Genomic DNA, 15,896 nt, shown 5'->3' with positions numbered 1-15,896 from the left:
TAAGTTAAAACGCAAAACGATTTTGGTATTTAATTGTTTTGTTGCAGAGTTCAAAATAACTGAGAGTGAAATATTACTAATTCTACACGCCCCATAAATACCCTTTAACAATGAGACTGCTAAAGCTGTTAGATTCAAGCGACGAGTTTTGAAACTAATAGATGTAGCATGGGACATAGGGTATACACATACTACCTAACTAAAACTGCATATTATATTTATCACGTTTAAGGAATGGGTAATCAATTGCATAATTTTAATAACGCCCATTTATATCAAAGCACGAATGAGATGTAGATCAATGATATGGAAATCAACACTAACTTGTTTGCAGGTATTTTAGTACTGTGAAGGACGTGCCTGCCATAAGTATACTATAGTATTAATTATAAGTATTTATATATTTTTTAACAAACCAATTGACTTACAGGTAAAATATTAGAAGTTTTTTAACAGTTTCTAAACGCGAAAGAAGTACGTATGGATTACCTTTTTTATCAGTAAATTTACCGAATAAGTCTTAATCGGAAAAAAAACAAATCTAATTCGGGCATGGAAAGACACGCTTGGCGACTAATAGAAAATCAATTAAGGCTGCAATGAAAATTATCTTACAACATAATTTTTTACTTCGTTTACTGACAGCTTAAGTATGGGCACAAAAACATTATTTTTAATAATTTCTAACTCTTCCTTTGAATATGACAAAGGGTTTCTGGTCGTTAATTAATTTATCTTTATTTCATGATAATTGATAATAAATTAAAGTCATTGACTATTTCTGTAATCTGAAAAGGAATATTTCTAGCCTATGTATTTCGAAAAATAATTAAACGCATCATTAGGAATTAAAGATAAGAATCTCGAAGACAACTCAATGTACGGTAGGATGTAAGTACCTGGACAACGAGGATGGAGATATCGATGATTATTTATGAACGTTTGCTTGTCATTGTCTGAGTTTTGTTACGTCAGTCATCTGTAGTAGTGATGAGACAGACACCGCATGACCGAATGATGTTGGCATGAGATCGAAAGCACGAAAAGTGAAACATAAATACCAGGTTTAGCACAAATGCGGGTGGTTCGTTCAAGTCGGCTCGTCAGGAACATTCGGTTTAGCCGATTGCCTGCGCTGAAGACCTCCGTAGAACTTGAACTTAGAACATAAACATCTCTGTTCAGTCATTGGCGAGGAAGCGAGGTTAGGGTAACACAGTGTACACGTGAGGGACAGGTGAGAATGTGCCATCGTGTTCTATTTACAATTTGCCCAGATTTTCTCGCACTGGCGAATCTGTTCCTTTGCAGGGTGCGTGTGAGAAGGCTAATGATATCGAGACTGGAAGCTTACTTGAGGATTCTGCATCTTTTGACACGCACGATAAAAACTAACGGACTAATAATTTATAAATTAAACTTAGTTTTTAAATTGTAACAAATGCGAGCGCAACGAGCGAACCAATAGGGGAAAGAGACCATGAGAACATTCGATATCATTTGAGAACGCGTGTGGTTAATCGATATTACTCGTAACATTCGAATAGTCTAATGAACTTTAATTATAGTGGTCTCTTCCACTAGAGTTTAGCGCCCATCGCGTCGCGGAGTGAAGTCTTCTAAAGTGTCTACCGCGGCTGATGCAGGAACCTCAGTTTGGCGTGGTCAGCCGCCTTGGCTCCTCTGATCTCATTGGTGGACATCTTTTTGTCCCGGCGCCTCTCTGCGCGCAGGCGCTCCTCGTGCTCGAGAGCGTGCCCCCAGTGCAGTTCGGGTTCATACGCACCGATGCCGCTCTCGTAGGAGCGCGCGTGCCAGACGGCCGGGTGTGCGTGCGCGTGCGCGTGCGCGTGCAACAGCACGGGGTGAGCCTGCGCCAGGCTGTAGCGCTTGCTGGGGGCGCCGGCCTCCTTGCCCGCCTTGGGCCCGCCGGCCCCCGACACGCCGTTGGCCTTAACGAAGTTGGGAACTCGGGCGCGGAGGCCGCAGTAGTAGGGATCGTCTGAAATCAATCATAGATTACAATTATTAATAAATATTATTAGGAACATCACTAGAGATAAATGTAAGACGATAACCAATTGAATTATAACATAATATGATAATATACGACTAGATTTCCCTTAGTGGGAAGGAATATGAGTAGGAAACTCCTTGATGATTTTCCGAATGTTTGAGTTTACTGTTAACCATATTAATGCGCCATATATGTGTTTTTAAAAAATATTTCTTATGTTTCTGATCCTATATTTGTGGCGATATTCTCATGTGTCTGTGTCAACTAATTGCTTGTCCCATCTCAACACAAGACTAACTAACTGATGTACAATAAACTTATGTACGTAAATAAATAAATATATTAATAAAAATATCAAAAACGTTATCAGGATATCAAACCTATATATCATTTTGAGTACGTTCAAATGATAATACCGACACAATAAGATTGACTGGGTTGTACAATCGTGAGATTTTATTTGGTTGGAAAATAAATGTTTTTAAAAAAAAAGGAATAACAAGTCTCGGCATATAAAGCTTGTTAACTAGTCAACGACTGGTTATAATGCATAAGCCCTGTGAATGCCTAGACTTGAAATGATTTCTTCTTCTTGGACTCACGCGGTATACGTCGGATGAAATATCTGTATTTTTAAGAAAGTTACTTTAACGTACCGTGAATGACGAAAGAAAAAAAAAGTATGCCAGGAAGTAAGGGATATTCATTATCATTCCTCATTGGTATTTTTGTGTCGCTTTTGCCATGAATTATAGTCGATTTACGGATGTGAATAAAGGACCTAGTTTTGTAAACCGTTCAATTAATTTATTCGTACGGCTTTCGGAAAGTGAAAACTCATTTGAATCGATTTGTTCGATGATGACCAAAAACTTGTTACAAATTCAAGCCGCGGCGGCGCGGCGCGTATTCTACTATCTGACACTCATCTACTATTTCTTGGTACAAGTCCACTTTCTCCCCTTAAATAAACACAAGTCACTGCATTACCGGCGGACTTTAGGAAGAGAATAATGAGACTTCTTAGGTATGAGCAAGTGGTCAACAAAATATACCATACCAAAATGGTCTCTTCACGCCTGCGCAGCTCAAAATGAACTAATTCGATTTCATTGTATTTTTTTTACTGTTCCAGTGGTTCTGACCGACAAAGTCAATATGAAATGGGTGTTTTATCACTATAATATTTTATAGTACCTAAACTGGCTAATGAGACGTATGCCCGATCATCTATTTACGTAATATAATAAAATATTTTATTATTATACGGTATATTTTGATATATGATAAAAATAATAGATTTTCAGTTGCAATACGAATCTTTATCCCGTGATTTTGCAACTGTTCTTTTTTTTAAAATATTTTTTCATTTTATTTTTTTGTTATTTACAACACATAATACGATTCATTGTTTTTAAACAACTTGCAAGAATTTCGATCTGTGGTAAGTCGGATCTTACGGATTAGGTAATAAAAAAATAAATAAAAAAACAAACTGAACATCACACCGTTTCCCCGTAGGGGTATGCAGGGAGGAAAGAACGCCATATAAGTTACTCGTTAAAATACTACACTTTATCCTCTAACAGGCTTCTTCAGCCTGGTCTTTTGTTGAAATGGTTTTATACGTTAATGCAATCAAAAGTTATGATACAAAAATATACTAAATTATTTTTTTCGTTTTTGGGTCATTTTCAATACCGCAAATAAGTGTGATAGAAAATAAGAATTAAGTTCTTGTGCCTCTGATCTGTAATTCCGTGATACTACAGCTGGGTTAAAAAAGTATTCAGAAAAAAATGATTAGGTTACTCTGCAATGAGGAATTTCAGTGATTTTTCATTTGTTAATAGATTATCAACCTAAGCCCATAAATAATAAAAAAATGATGGATCATACTATCAGCGCTATGATTTAAAAAAAAAATTAATAACTCCGCCCGTGACGTCGCAAGTTCTCGTCGGTAAGTTATGCTGTCTGGTGAGTTGGCTCCCCGGAAACTGGAAATCTATCACAACACTCTATCATTGATTGATTCGGAAGCGCTTGTGACCTAGTTCAGTTTACTATCTTTTTTCATACATTTTCGAGAATCTTCGCCATACAATGCTCTGATTTTTACCGCGTGTAAGAAAACATTTTTATATCCAATTTATCGTAGTACTAAACTTCCTCATTGTTGCAAGTAGGTACTAGTGGAGTTATGCCTGGGTACCTACCATGCGCGGTCCGTCCATAGATTGGATGGAATCAATGCTTCTCTAAAAAATTGTCCTGATAACAATCAGTATATTTTAGAAAATATTTTTTAATTAGTTTGTTGTTTTATCATGGCGGTCTTGGATGAGTTTCATGTTCATTGATTTATAACTTTCCAAAAATTGCGACAACCCCACACTCAACCTTACGATTGCGCAGTTATGCGCGGACTGGTGTAAAATACACCGCGCTTAGTCTAATTCTGAAATACGAAACTGCGTAAGTGTTTTAGTTCATTTAAGGCGGTCCCTCGTGTGATGAATTTCGCAAGTCTGCGCATGTGCAAATTGAGGTTTTTAGTATCTGGAACCAATTCTAACATAACAATTCAGGTTTATTCCCCATATGTTGTGATGGTTTCAAAACAAATTTAGCACTTTAATCGGTTAACAATATGGTATTGTAATATTAAACTTTGAAATATATTTATTTTATGTTGAAGTTTTGGCATCAAATTGGTTTTTAGAATTTCTGTATTAATAGTAGCAATACAATTTCATTTATGTATGTACATAGTACCAAGTGACTGCTTCCTCGAATCGGAAACCTCACCGCACGCCCTTGCTGCCTACGAAGGGGTGGATGATAATGACTAGACATTTAGATATTAAAGTATAACGAATAAGTGTAATATTTTATACTATTATTTATATTTTTTAATGCTTGTAGGAAGGAAGCTTTTCTTATCACAGTATTGAAACGAATAATAATTATTGAAGTAAATGTAAATTTTTCTCGAAAAAAAAACAATATGTTTTGTGGTTAATTATATTTTGGTGATCGCAATATGTGATAAATAAAAACGGAATATGCTAGAATTTTACAACGTTTGTCAACTTGTTAAAAATATAATTGACCATTTATTTAGGTAGGGACAAAAAGTTGATAGTATAATGAAAAGCCAAAGTGCTCAAGGACACGGGTAATAAAATATGCTTTCAAAATCGATAATAACGCATTTCTAAGTGATGCAATTTATGTAAATGTTTTGTTGTAATTGATTCCGAATGTAAACAAGTACCTACTTATTGAAAAATAATCTAATAATATGTTTTTTTGCGTTTGAAATCTTATTGATTAGGTATTTTTATACATATTCGCATTGTATTCTTTTTCTAAGATTTTTTAGTTCAGATTATTAGTCAGGTATAAGACCAAGTACGTCAATTTATAGTTGTATTTGAAATAAATATATTACGAGCGATAGCTTTAAACTAAATTAAAAAACTATTTCAATTTTGAATGTTTTTCATTATAATATATATTTTTCTTATAGTAATAGTATGGATATTGAAAAATCATTATAAATATTATTTATATTAATTCTGAACTCAAACAAACAAATTTATTTTAATTTCGCTTTTCACAAACACGTATAGGTACATATCAATATCATTAAAGCGATCACAGAAAACCTAGTTTGAATGACGTAGTATTTGAAACAAAAAATACGAGTGAGTGAAATATGTAAATTTTGTCTATATTGTCTTTGTCGAATGCGACAACGTGCGGCGAAACTGGTCAAAAAACGATTTACGTTTCCTCACATAGATGCGTTCTAAATAAATCGTATCACACGCATACGATAAATCATAGATTCGAGTAGACACATATGCAACAATACTATCTCGCCGTAAATGTTAGAGTTATAAGCAAATGTAAATACGCGTTCAAACATCTGCCTGACATTTCCTTAACAATAGGCGAAATAGAAAAGCCGCTAGAATAGAAAGCAAATGAATTATACGTACGAAGATCATCAGTGAATCTTTTCCTACTCGTACATGGCAGTAACTCTCTTGTCATTCACACAATGCTAAACGCTATTTCGTTTAGTAATGAGATTTGTAGGCACCATTATTTATACTTAATATACGACTAGTAACATTGTTTCTTTCTGAGTAGGTTCTGAAACTGTAGCAAAACACCTCAATATTTACTATTTACTCATCTGCTACGTGTACATACAAATATTATTGTTTTTATGAGTTGATTACGATTGAAAATGAATCCGTGATTTCTGTTATTGATTAAAAATATAAAGGTTTTTTTCCAACTGTGCAATTTTTTTAAACATGGAAGTATGAAATAAAAAAGTATTTTATTAATCATCGCCTAGTTATAATTAAAAATCTTTTTTTTAAAAACAAAAAGAGAAATACTTTTTTATTTACTCAAATATTTAAATTGTCATATTATTTCCTAAAAGACGTAAATAACTTGTACTGGAAAAATTTGATTTGAGTTGTAGTAGAGTGGGATTTGAACCTTAGACCTTTGGCCTGTGAGTCCACAATACTACCACGGGACTACAATTCGGTTCATACACAAGTTAAATGGACAAACCACATAGAAAAAGTGTAAACAAACTGAGATACTTAACTTATAATATTTTTGAGCGCCTAATTGGTTTGGTTTTTTAAAAAAAAAAGGAATAACCCGCTAAGCCCGAAAAATACACCACAACACCCAGACTAATTGAGAAAAAAATCTTTCTTGGACTGGCGGGAGTCGAACCCGCGACGCCAGTTTCACAGTTGGCCGTCTAACCAACTGCGCCGCGGTGCCTGTCTTTACAAAATTAATATAATGGTTTATCATTCAGTTCTCCGATCAACACATTCATACAGAATAATTGGTTAGGGGAGGGGGTCTTTAATAACCGTATAAACTCTTTGGTATTAAAAAAATATATAATATCCCTCCATACTTTTATTCCAAGAAGCGAAACTTTTGAATGTAAGACAGATATATTGCCTACAATGTCTAAAACATGTTGTAAATCATCAGGACTTGTTTCCTTAAAACTCAAACCGTACTGAAATTAAATCTTACTCAAAATTAGCCCCCATCCCAATATAAATATAGTTAATATCCCAATAAACATGAAAAATTTTAATTTGAAAAACCTCTCTAACAACCCCTAAATTGAATAATTAAATAAACCCCGGCTGTAATAAAAGTAGAAGAATGAACTAAAGCAGATACAGGAGTATGTGCTGCTATTGCTGCTGGTAACCAAAAAGAAAGGGGAATTTTCACTCTTTTTGTTATTCTGCTAATACAATAAATGAGCCAATTAATGTAACATCAAGTAAATAAAGTCCTCTTCTGAAAAAGTTCATATTTTCTCACTTCTAAAACGAAGAGCAATGACATGACAAACGGCTTTTTGCGTAACATATATTTCATTTTATTATTCAATTAACAACTTACTTAGTTTATCATTCTATTACAAGCATTTACAACATACATTTTTAGTTTGGTTGTGGTTTAGGGACGAGGATAGTCTAGTCGGCGTCGTCGTCGGCTACAGGTCCATTGTTCAATAATATCAAGAACTAGTGCTCTTGTTTTCTAAAAAAGTACAAGCACATAAAATTACCCACACTTGGATGTTGATATCATTGTGTCTACTAAAAGCACATAAGTTGTAACTTAGGCGTTGTTTGGTTATAATTAGGGCCTTATGATAGTTTAGCTTAAATAAATTAACATCGATTTACTTTAATATGGATAAATATAAATCTCGATGCAATGTTGAATATTTTTTTATTTGTCATGGTTGCTGGGATTCTTAAGGGATAATTATTCCTATTTTGAAATAGAGCAATCCCTCAATCGGTCTTCATTGAAAAAACGTAGAACGGAGATGGAACTTATATGCATTTTCAAAATACTTAATGATGTACGTGATGTCCCATCCCTGTTACAGTAATTTTATTTTCACGTTCCCAACCATGTGATTAGAAGTCAAAATCTGCTATACGTCAAATCTTCTAAGAGCAGCTTTTGTTTTTATGCCCCAATGTCCAGAATGTGTACATTAGTCAATTCGTCACACAACTAGGAATTCTTTGGGGTAGATCTTTCGGCTTTTCGTAGATCTCTTCGCCATTATCACGGTGTGGGATGAAGATGGATTGGCGTGGATCAGCTCGAAGTCGTATATGTTGATCGTATTTATGAATATATTGAATACAATAAATTTACTGCCTTTGTTTGTCTTTGCTATATAGTTTCATGTTATTTTTGTTTAATTTCTTGTGGATGTGTTTCTTCATATAATATTGGCTTAAGCCGGCTTAGGCCGTATGTATAATAAACAAAATATAATAATGATGTAATAACTTATATTTACATATAAGTTATTAATTTTAAAAATACTTGGTACACTTCCACTTATTTATTTTGACCAATTAGCGTTTTCACCCTCTAATAGGCATCTTCAGACTGGTGAATATAATACAGTGTATGGATAATTTATATAAAACTAAATATTATCTTAAGTGTAGGCACATTTAAAAATAAGTTGAAAAAAATACAATACGCAATATTGCAATGGAACAGAGTGAGACAAATGATCGAAACACGTGTTGGCGGTGTACTTTAAGAGGATATTCTATGTTATGAAAAATATTTATTGTTTTATTAAAATGTACAGGGTCTACTAAGGGGGCTAATAAGGGTGAGTTTTTAAATTCCATTTGCTGATTTATTAAAATTCTATGGTTATTATTTTTCAAAATAAATAAGTGGAAGTGTACCAAGTATTTTTTAAATTAATAACTTATATGTAAATATAAGTTATTACATCATTACAATGGAATTCCATTAAGAATTGTCAATAAATAATTTAAATGAAAAAAAATACAATAAAATTAATTTGTAAATCATTATTTTTATTTCTGGTACTGTCCCAACTCACTGGCTAGGTAGGCTGTTAGGGTCGGCTCTTCTCGTTCTCAGGCTGAATGTTCTTCGGTTCTGGGCGTCGCCTTTATCCAGGCCGTTTCTCTGCAGAATTTTGGAGCATTGAGTCTTTGGTTTTCCTCTGGATGACTGTCGAGGAAGATCAACAGACATCGCATTTACCGTATGGTCTGGTGGTCTTATGTGCCAGTACCGGATCCGGTGTCGCTCTTCCAGCTTACAGTTTATATCAGTCGCATCCAGGCTACCACGAATGCGTGAACTCTTAATTCTATCTCTGAGTGATTCTCATGCTACTTAAGTATTCGAATTTTTGCTGTTTCAAGTTACCTGAAGTAGGAGTTGAATATACTTCAGAATTCGGAGCCACAAAAAATTGCGGGTCTAACAATAGTCTGATATACATTTCATTTTTAGTTTTATGGGCATTTTTGAGTCACACAAAAATAATTTTAACCAGACGATTTTAACATAATAATTGGGATCTATCATTATTATTATTATTATTATTTTAATATCCAGCTTCTACAGCTTATTTTTATTTGTTTTTTTTAAAACCATCTATACTTCTAAACACTGTTCTATATTTTATTTCTTTAAATTGTATTTTTTAAATTTTATGTTGTTTATACACTCATCTTTTTATTTTTATACCAACTATACTTCTTAACACTGTTCCTATATTTTGTTTCTTTAAATTGTATTTTTTTAAATTTATGTTGTTTTATACTGATCTTCTTTTTTATGCCAATTTTACTTCTAAACACTGTTCTATCTTTTATTGTTTTATATTGTATTTTAAAAATTTTATGTTGTTTATATACTCATGTTTTGTATAACTTCCATGTATGCAAAAGCCTGATGGGCGTGAAAAATTAATAAAATAAAAAATAAAATAATGATAAATGTACTAGATTTTACTTAAGAATTACACGAAAGTATGTCAAAATGGAGTTCCAACGATTTTCTGTACAGCGCTAAGCGTTCAAATGTCAACGAAGGAAGGGATTTATAATAAATCATCAAATTTTACGATGCAAGAGAAAATAGTAAATTGGTGTCCATCATAAAAGATATATATATAATAAATTGTATTCTAGCGTTTGAACGACACCGCTTCCATTTCACGATAGCCATTATGGAAGTGACTATGGACGAAAGTGACATTAATTTTAAAAGTTGAATGGTTCTACCTGTCAATGGTCAAGTATTTTGTAAGAAAACATACAATGGGCAAAAAACTGCTGTTTTTTTTTCCTGTGGCATCAATTTGAGGTATTTTTTATATCGCGAAATGTATAATAGAGATACTCGTATGCATTTTAAATACACCGCAAGACAAAAAAAATTACGAGTTTACCTGCTACCGCGCCCCTTGACTTTACTGAACCCTTTTTCTAAGAAATCCTTTATCGATACCTCTTTCTTTTGTTTAATAAATTAAGGACACTATGTGTCACCTTTCTACAATATTTACATTTTAAAATGTCTCAACAGTCTTGTTTTACCCGCGTTTGAGTGAACATAACACAACAATCATGGAAAGTGCAAAGCAAATGTCGATTGCGATAAAATCCAAAATAATCACATTGTCGCAAGAAAACATATCTAATTGTGAAATATCTCGTCGAGTTGGGTATTCAGAAGGTGCAGTGAGGTTTTTATTAAAAAAAATCCAAGAAACTGGATCCATAGAACGGAAAAAAGGAAGCGGACGGGGGCGCGTGACATCTGCCCGAGATGATCGCTTAATAAAAAAAATTGTTATGCGCGATCGATTTTTAACGGCACCTGAAATACACGCAGAGGTGCAGTCTACCAGCACATCAACATTTTCAGTAAAAACAGTGTCCAGGCGGCTGTTGGAGCATGGTTTCCAAGCACGGAGTCCCGCAAAGAAACCATTACTCACGGACAAAATGAAGAAGGCTAGACTGGATTGGGCGAAAGAGCACCAGAATTGGACCTTGGAGGATTGGCAAAATGTTGTTTTTTCTGATGAATCAAAATTCAACCTTTTTGGTCCAGACGGCAGAAAGATAGTTCGACGAAAACGTGGGGAAAGATATCATCCGTCGTGCGTCACTCGAACCGTTAAACATTCACCCTACGTGATGATTTGGGGGTGCATGACAGCATACGGTTTAGGACCTCTAAATTTTGTACAGGGTACGATGAATGCCATTCAGTACAAAAAAGTGTTAAAAAAACATATTATTCCAACAATCGAGGACATTACGCAGTATACCGCGGACCCAATTTTTCAGGACGATTCTGCGCCGTGCCATAGAGCCCGCACTGTGAGTACAAATATATATATTTTTAAATGCATTTTGTGACCACATGATAAATAATTTATTGTTTTTTTATAGATCAATGAATTCAAGGAGAAAATTGGCTTAAAATCGTTGACGTGGCCCGGGAATAGCCCTGATTTGAACCCGATAGAAAATTTATGGGCGATTATGAAAAAAAAAGTCGGGAAAAAAAAATCAAAAAACATTGAGGAATTTAAAAAAAACTTAATTCAAGTTTGGGAAGAAGAAATAACATCAGAAATTTTAGATTCGCTTTACGCTTCTCTAAATAATAGAATTTTACATGTTATAAAAAATAAAGGTGAATTCACTAAGTACTAAATATTTTTAAATGTTATAAATATGTTTAAATGTAAAATACTTTAATTTAAAATAAAGCGATAAGAACCTACTTCTTAAATATGAATTAAAAAATAACATGTCTTTTATTATTCCATCACAAACACTCGACCATAAATGAACCGTTATGGGTCTCTAAGGTTCGGGTAATCTGATACCTGATATATAATGGCAATTTCTAAGTACAATTCATGAGTAAGATTTTTTATTTTAACCTTGAAATAACGAGTAGTCATCACATATGTCAAACAATATAAAAAAAACTAATTAAATTTCAAGAATAATTCATTATATGTCAATTTTAGTTTTTTTTGAGAACTCGTAAATTTATTTGTCTTGCGGTGTATGTACAAGAAGAAACGAAAACATAAAATCAAGGAAACGCATAATCTTCACGGAATGCCACCAGGGTCCCGATTACAATGGGAAGTTAACAGAGTTATCTTCGACTGTTTATAAAGAAAAATCGATATTTGTGTACGAAAATTAGTATATTTGCATGAACATTTAAAGTATATTTTCATCGATAACCTATAATTGAACATGTTTAAAAGAAAAAAATGTATGCATATTTTGCTTTTCATACAGAAAACTTAATTTTACTCTGTAGATAAAATTGAAGATAAATGTTAACTTCCCACTGTAATCGGGACCCTGGGCCCATATAATTATACAATGGAAAGTTAACATTTATCTTCAATTTTATCTACAAACTAAAATTAAGTATTCTATGTGAATATGTATCTCAGAAGAATCTTAGGTATGCGGTGGTTTGACTCTGTGAGGAATCAAGTAATAAAAGAACGGACGCAGCAAACTCCGGTGACAATTGTCATCAAGCGGAGGCGATATGGTTAACTGGGCCATATACTGCGAATCCTCCTGAGTAGCTTAACCACGTCGCCTACTTTACAAGGCATCAGGTTCTCGACGTCCTGGACGTCCACTGCTGACTGTTCGTAGGCAGTTTGTGTCATAACTACGGGACGCAAACCTGACTTGGGAGGACGCACAGGAGCGGATAGCCGATAGAGATGCATGGAGGCTCTTTGTAAAAACTTTATGCTCCGACTAGGGAGCGGACATGGAATGATGTATGAACAATCGAATATGTAGATATACAATTTTTATTTTCGAAATATGTTCAATTACAGGTCGCCGACGAAGTTACTTTAAATTTTGATACAAATATACACATTTTTGTACATAACTACCGATTTTACTGTATACCGTCTCGATATGTGTCGATTAAGATACTTTGTGACAACGGCCTTTTTCTAAATGGGAGTCTGATTTCAACATTTTCTCTGGTATTGTGGTCATGTCCATGTTGGATGAAATATTTGAATTAATTTGACATCAAGTTATCACGTATTTTGTACGTAAAACTCGCTAAAAACCACTCTGTACGCGCGCTATACCGTTCAGAATACCATTCCTGATGCTAGAAAAAGATTACAATTTGCTAAAAAAATAATTGCACAAATAATGAATAGTTGCAAAGAAACAACAATAAATTTCTTTAAATTATTTTCTTCGGAATATTTTTTTAAATTTTTAAATTTTTATTTTTGCACCACAAAAGGCCAGAAGGCCCAATTACAGTGGTGAATTACATCATAGAACACCCAGGCTTGGGAAAAATCACATTTTTAATTTTTTTGTTCTCACCGGGAATCGAACCCGGAACCTGCCGAGTGTGAGTCAAGCGTCTTGACCACTACACCACGGAGGCCGCCACATTGAATACCATCATCATCATTTCGCTTTCAGCTTTCCGCACCCATTAGTGCATGGGGCTCTGCATTTGTAAACCAAAGTCCGCGTATTTCGATTATCTGTTACATTGGGATAAAATAAAAGCATCTTTTTTGACCGGGTTGTGGTCCCGTGGCTGGTGTCTCGGACTCACGGATCAAAGGTCCGTAGTTCGAATCCCACTCTACCCCAACTTGGTTCCCATTTTCCAATAGTGAGTTATTTACAACTCGTTGAAAATGGCCCTCAAAATTAAATATTTGCGTAAATTATAAGAACTATCAAAATCACTTTTTTATAATAAACAGCTATCCTCGTTAATTTCAATGAAAAATATTCTTCAACAATATATTATCATATTTATAGTCAAACGGTACATTATGTAAAATAATTTATTTTGTTGCAACAGCGGAAAAGGTGAAGAATAGTGTTTTTGGGACAGATTAAAAATACAAACATATTTTTTTACAAAACAAAAGTAGCTTTAATTAATGTCCATTTTATTGAGAGATTAGTGTTTTACGAAAGACCTAATCAACATCTATACAGTACGGGCAATAACGTTAAGTAACTGTCATTTGATACCAGTAAAATGTGTGTATGAAAGGTTTGAAAGCTTTTGTTGGCAGAAAAACAAGAGAGCCTAGATAGGTTTACGTTTTGTATTAGGTATAGAAGCAACATCTTGAGATGGTTCTTAGAATAATCACGTCCATAAATCGTTTCACACAGAGGAAGAAATACTCACTCGTGAGAATACTTTGGCGCTTGCACAAGACACCAAGATCGGTTGGTTTACAGCAAGAAGTTACTACGTAATATTTTTCCACTTATCTTGGACCTAAAATCTACGATCGAGTGAAAAAAGTTTGAAATAAAAACTGCGAAAAGTTTTGGCAAAGCACAAAAATATAACATATTACGGGTAGTGACAGTCCGACACAAGATCTTCAGCCTAAACTGAATTTCGACTTCTGTTCTAGTTTTGGCCGAAACCGGAAATAATTTAAATAAGTTTAAAGCCAACAATGTTTGCGTATGTCCAAATGCTTGCAGACTGCTGGATTTCCTCCCTAGGGAGTTGTTCATGTTTAAATTTATTTCAACAGAGAGGAAAAACATTTTTGAGAAGGGAGTATGGAAGTCTAGGCCTTTACAGTGTGTAAAGTGGCCACTTAAACCAGCCAATGACAGGTCATAAGCCCTGTGAATGCCTAGACTTCCATATTCCCTTCTCAAAGATATTTTCCTTCTCTGTTGGAATAAATTAAAAAAGTTTAAAGTCATTTCAAAACGCCTAAAATTGGGCGTTTATTTGTTAAATCTTACGAGTTCATTAAAATAACTGTTAACTGAAATAAAAGGCATCAATTAAATAAGTCCATTTGTTTATTTTTGGCGTTCTTTGGTTGGTTATTATGTTACACATATAGCTTATATGTAACCGTTCTTCAATGCCGCAATAGGAACCATAAATTATTAACTCTGGAAAAATTAAAAATATATAAATATGAAAGATTTTATCACAAAATCAGTGTAGTAATCCAATATCTCTAACTATGTTGTTTTTATATATTTAAATAGTAATTTATATTTGGAATACTTCTGTAAAAAATGAAACTTTTCAAAAGTCTGCTTGTAAAAAAATATTTTTTATTTGAAAATTTATTTATAAACCCTTACGGATTATTACATTCATTTTACAAAAAAAAAAAAAAAACATTTTTCATTCATACTCTGTTGTTCAGAATAATATTTTTTACATCTTTTGAAAAGTTTGTCTGAGTCTTTTGTTTAGTTTTGTCTGGTAGTTTATTGTATAATTTCAGTCCCTGGTTCATTAGTCTTGATTGTCTTTGTCTTGTTTTAGAAAGTTGCATATGGTATTTGTCTGATATTCTCGTATTATGTCCATGTTGACTACAATTTTTTACAAGTTTTAGTTCTTCGTCTACAATTACATTAGTGGCTAATTTATAGATAAATTTTTATGATTCTAGTTGAAAGAGTTCAGTTATATTTGATTGCTTAGTTTGTTTAAAAAGTTTTCACGTTGCAGTTAGATAGGGAAGGTCATATACTAACTTTAATATTTTATCTTGTTGTCTTTGTAGTCTGTTTATGTCATTTTGATATCCTGCTCCCCATAGTAGTTGCGTATAAAAATCGGTGGTGGAGATAATCGAAAACGCCTTTCCGACGCATGCGGATGCTAATAATGTAATTCTATATATCTTATTATTATGGATGAAAGAGCTGTAAAAATGAAATAACGAAAAAAAAATGATGGCGTTTTGAATATTAAATCGCACGTATGATTTTTTTATTTATAAATTTGTTGCAGGTGCATGTACGAGTACATATTTATTCCAATCATAAATTAGCAAAGAGGCGACATTACCGAATCTTTTAAAAAAAATCAAAAGCTTTGTTCCAAAAACGTAAAAAATTATAATGTATAAAACCAGAATATGTTATATGCAATTACAATG

General features: G+C 33.5%; 1 protein-coding gene across 1 annotated transcript in view; it reads right to left on the bottom strand.

Annotated features, from left to right (window-relative positions):
* The window catches only part of LOC148280148 (uncharacterized), a 385,000-nt gene that overhangs the window by 13,884 nt on the left and 355,220 nt on the right, over positions 1–15,896 (bottom strand). Inside the window, 1 exon segment of the mRNA XM_088228832.1 lies at positions 1,787–2,002. Coding sequence (XP_088084958.1) covers positions 1,787–2,002 — 216 coding nt within the window.

This window comes from Micrasema longulum, unplaced genomic scaffold (genome assembly GCF_059751315.1).
Source record: "Micrasema longulum isolate JH-2025_06_02 unplaced genomic scaffold, ASM5975131v1 h1tg000611l, whole genome shotgun sequence".
Taxonomy (NCBI): Eukaryota; Metazoa; Arthropoda; class Insecta; order Trichoptera; family Brachycentridae; genus Micrasema; species Micrasema longulum.
This window is presented reverse-complemented; position numbering and strand designations above follow the sequence as displayed.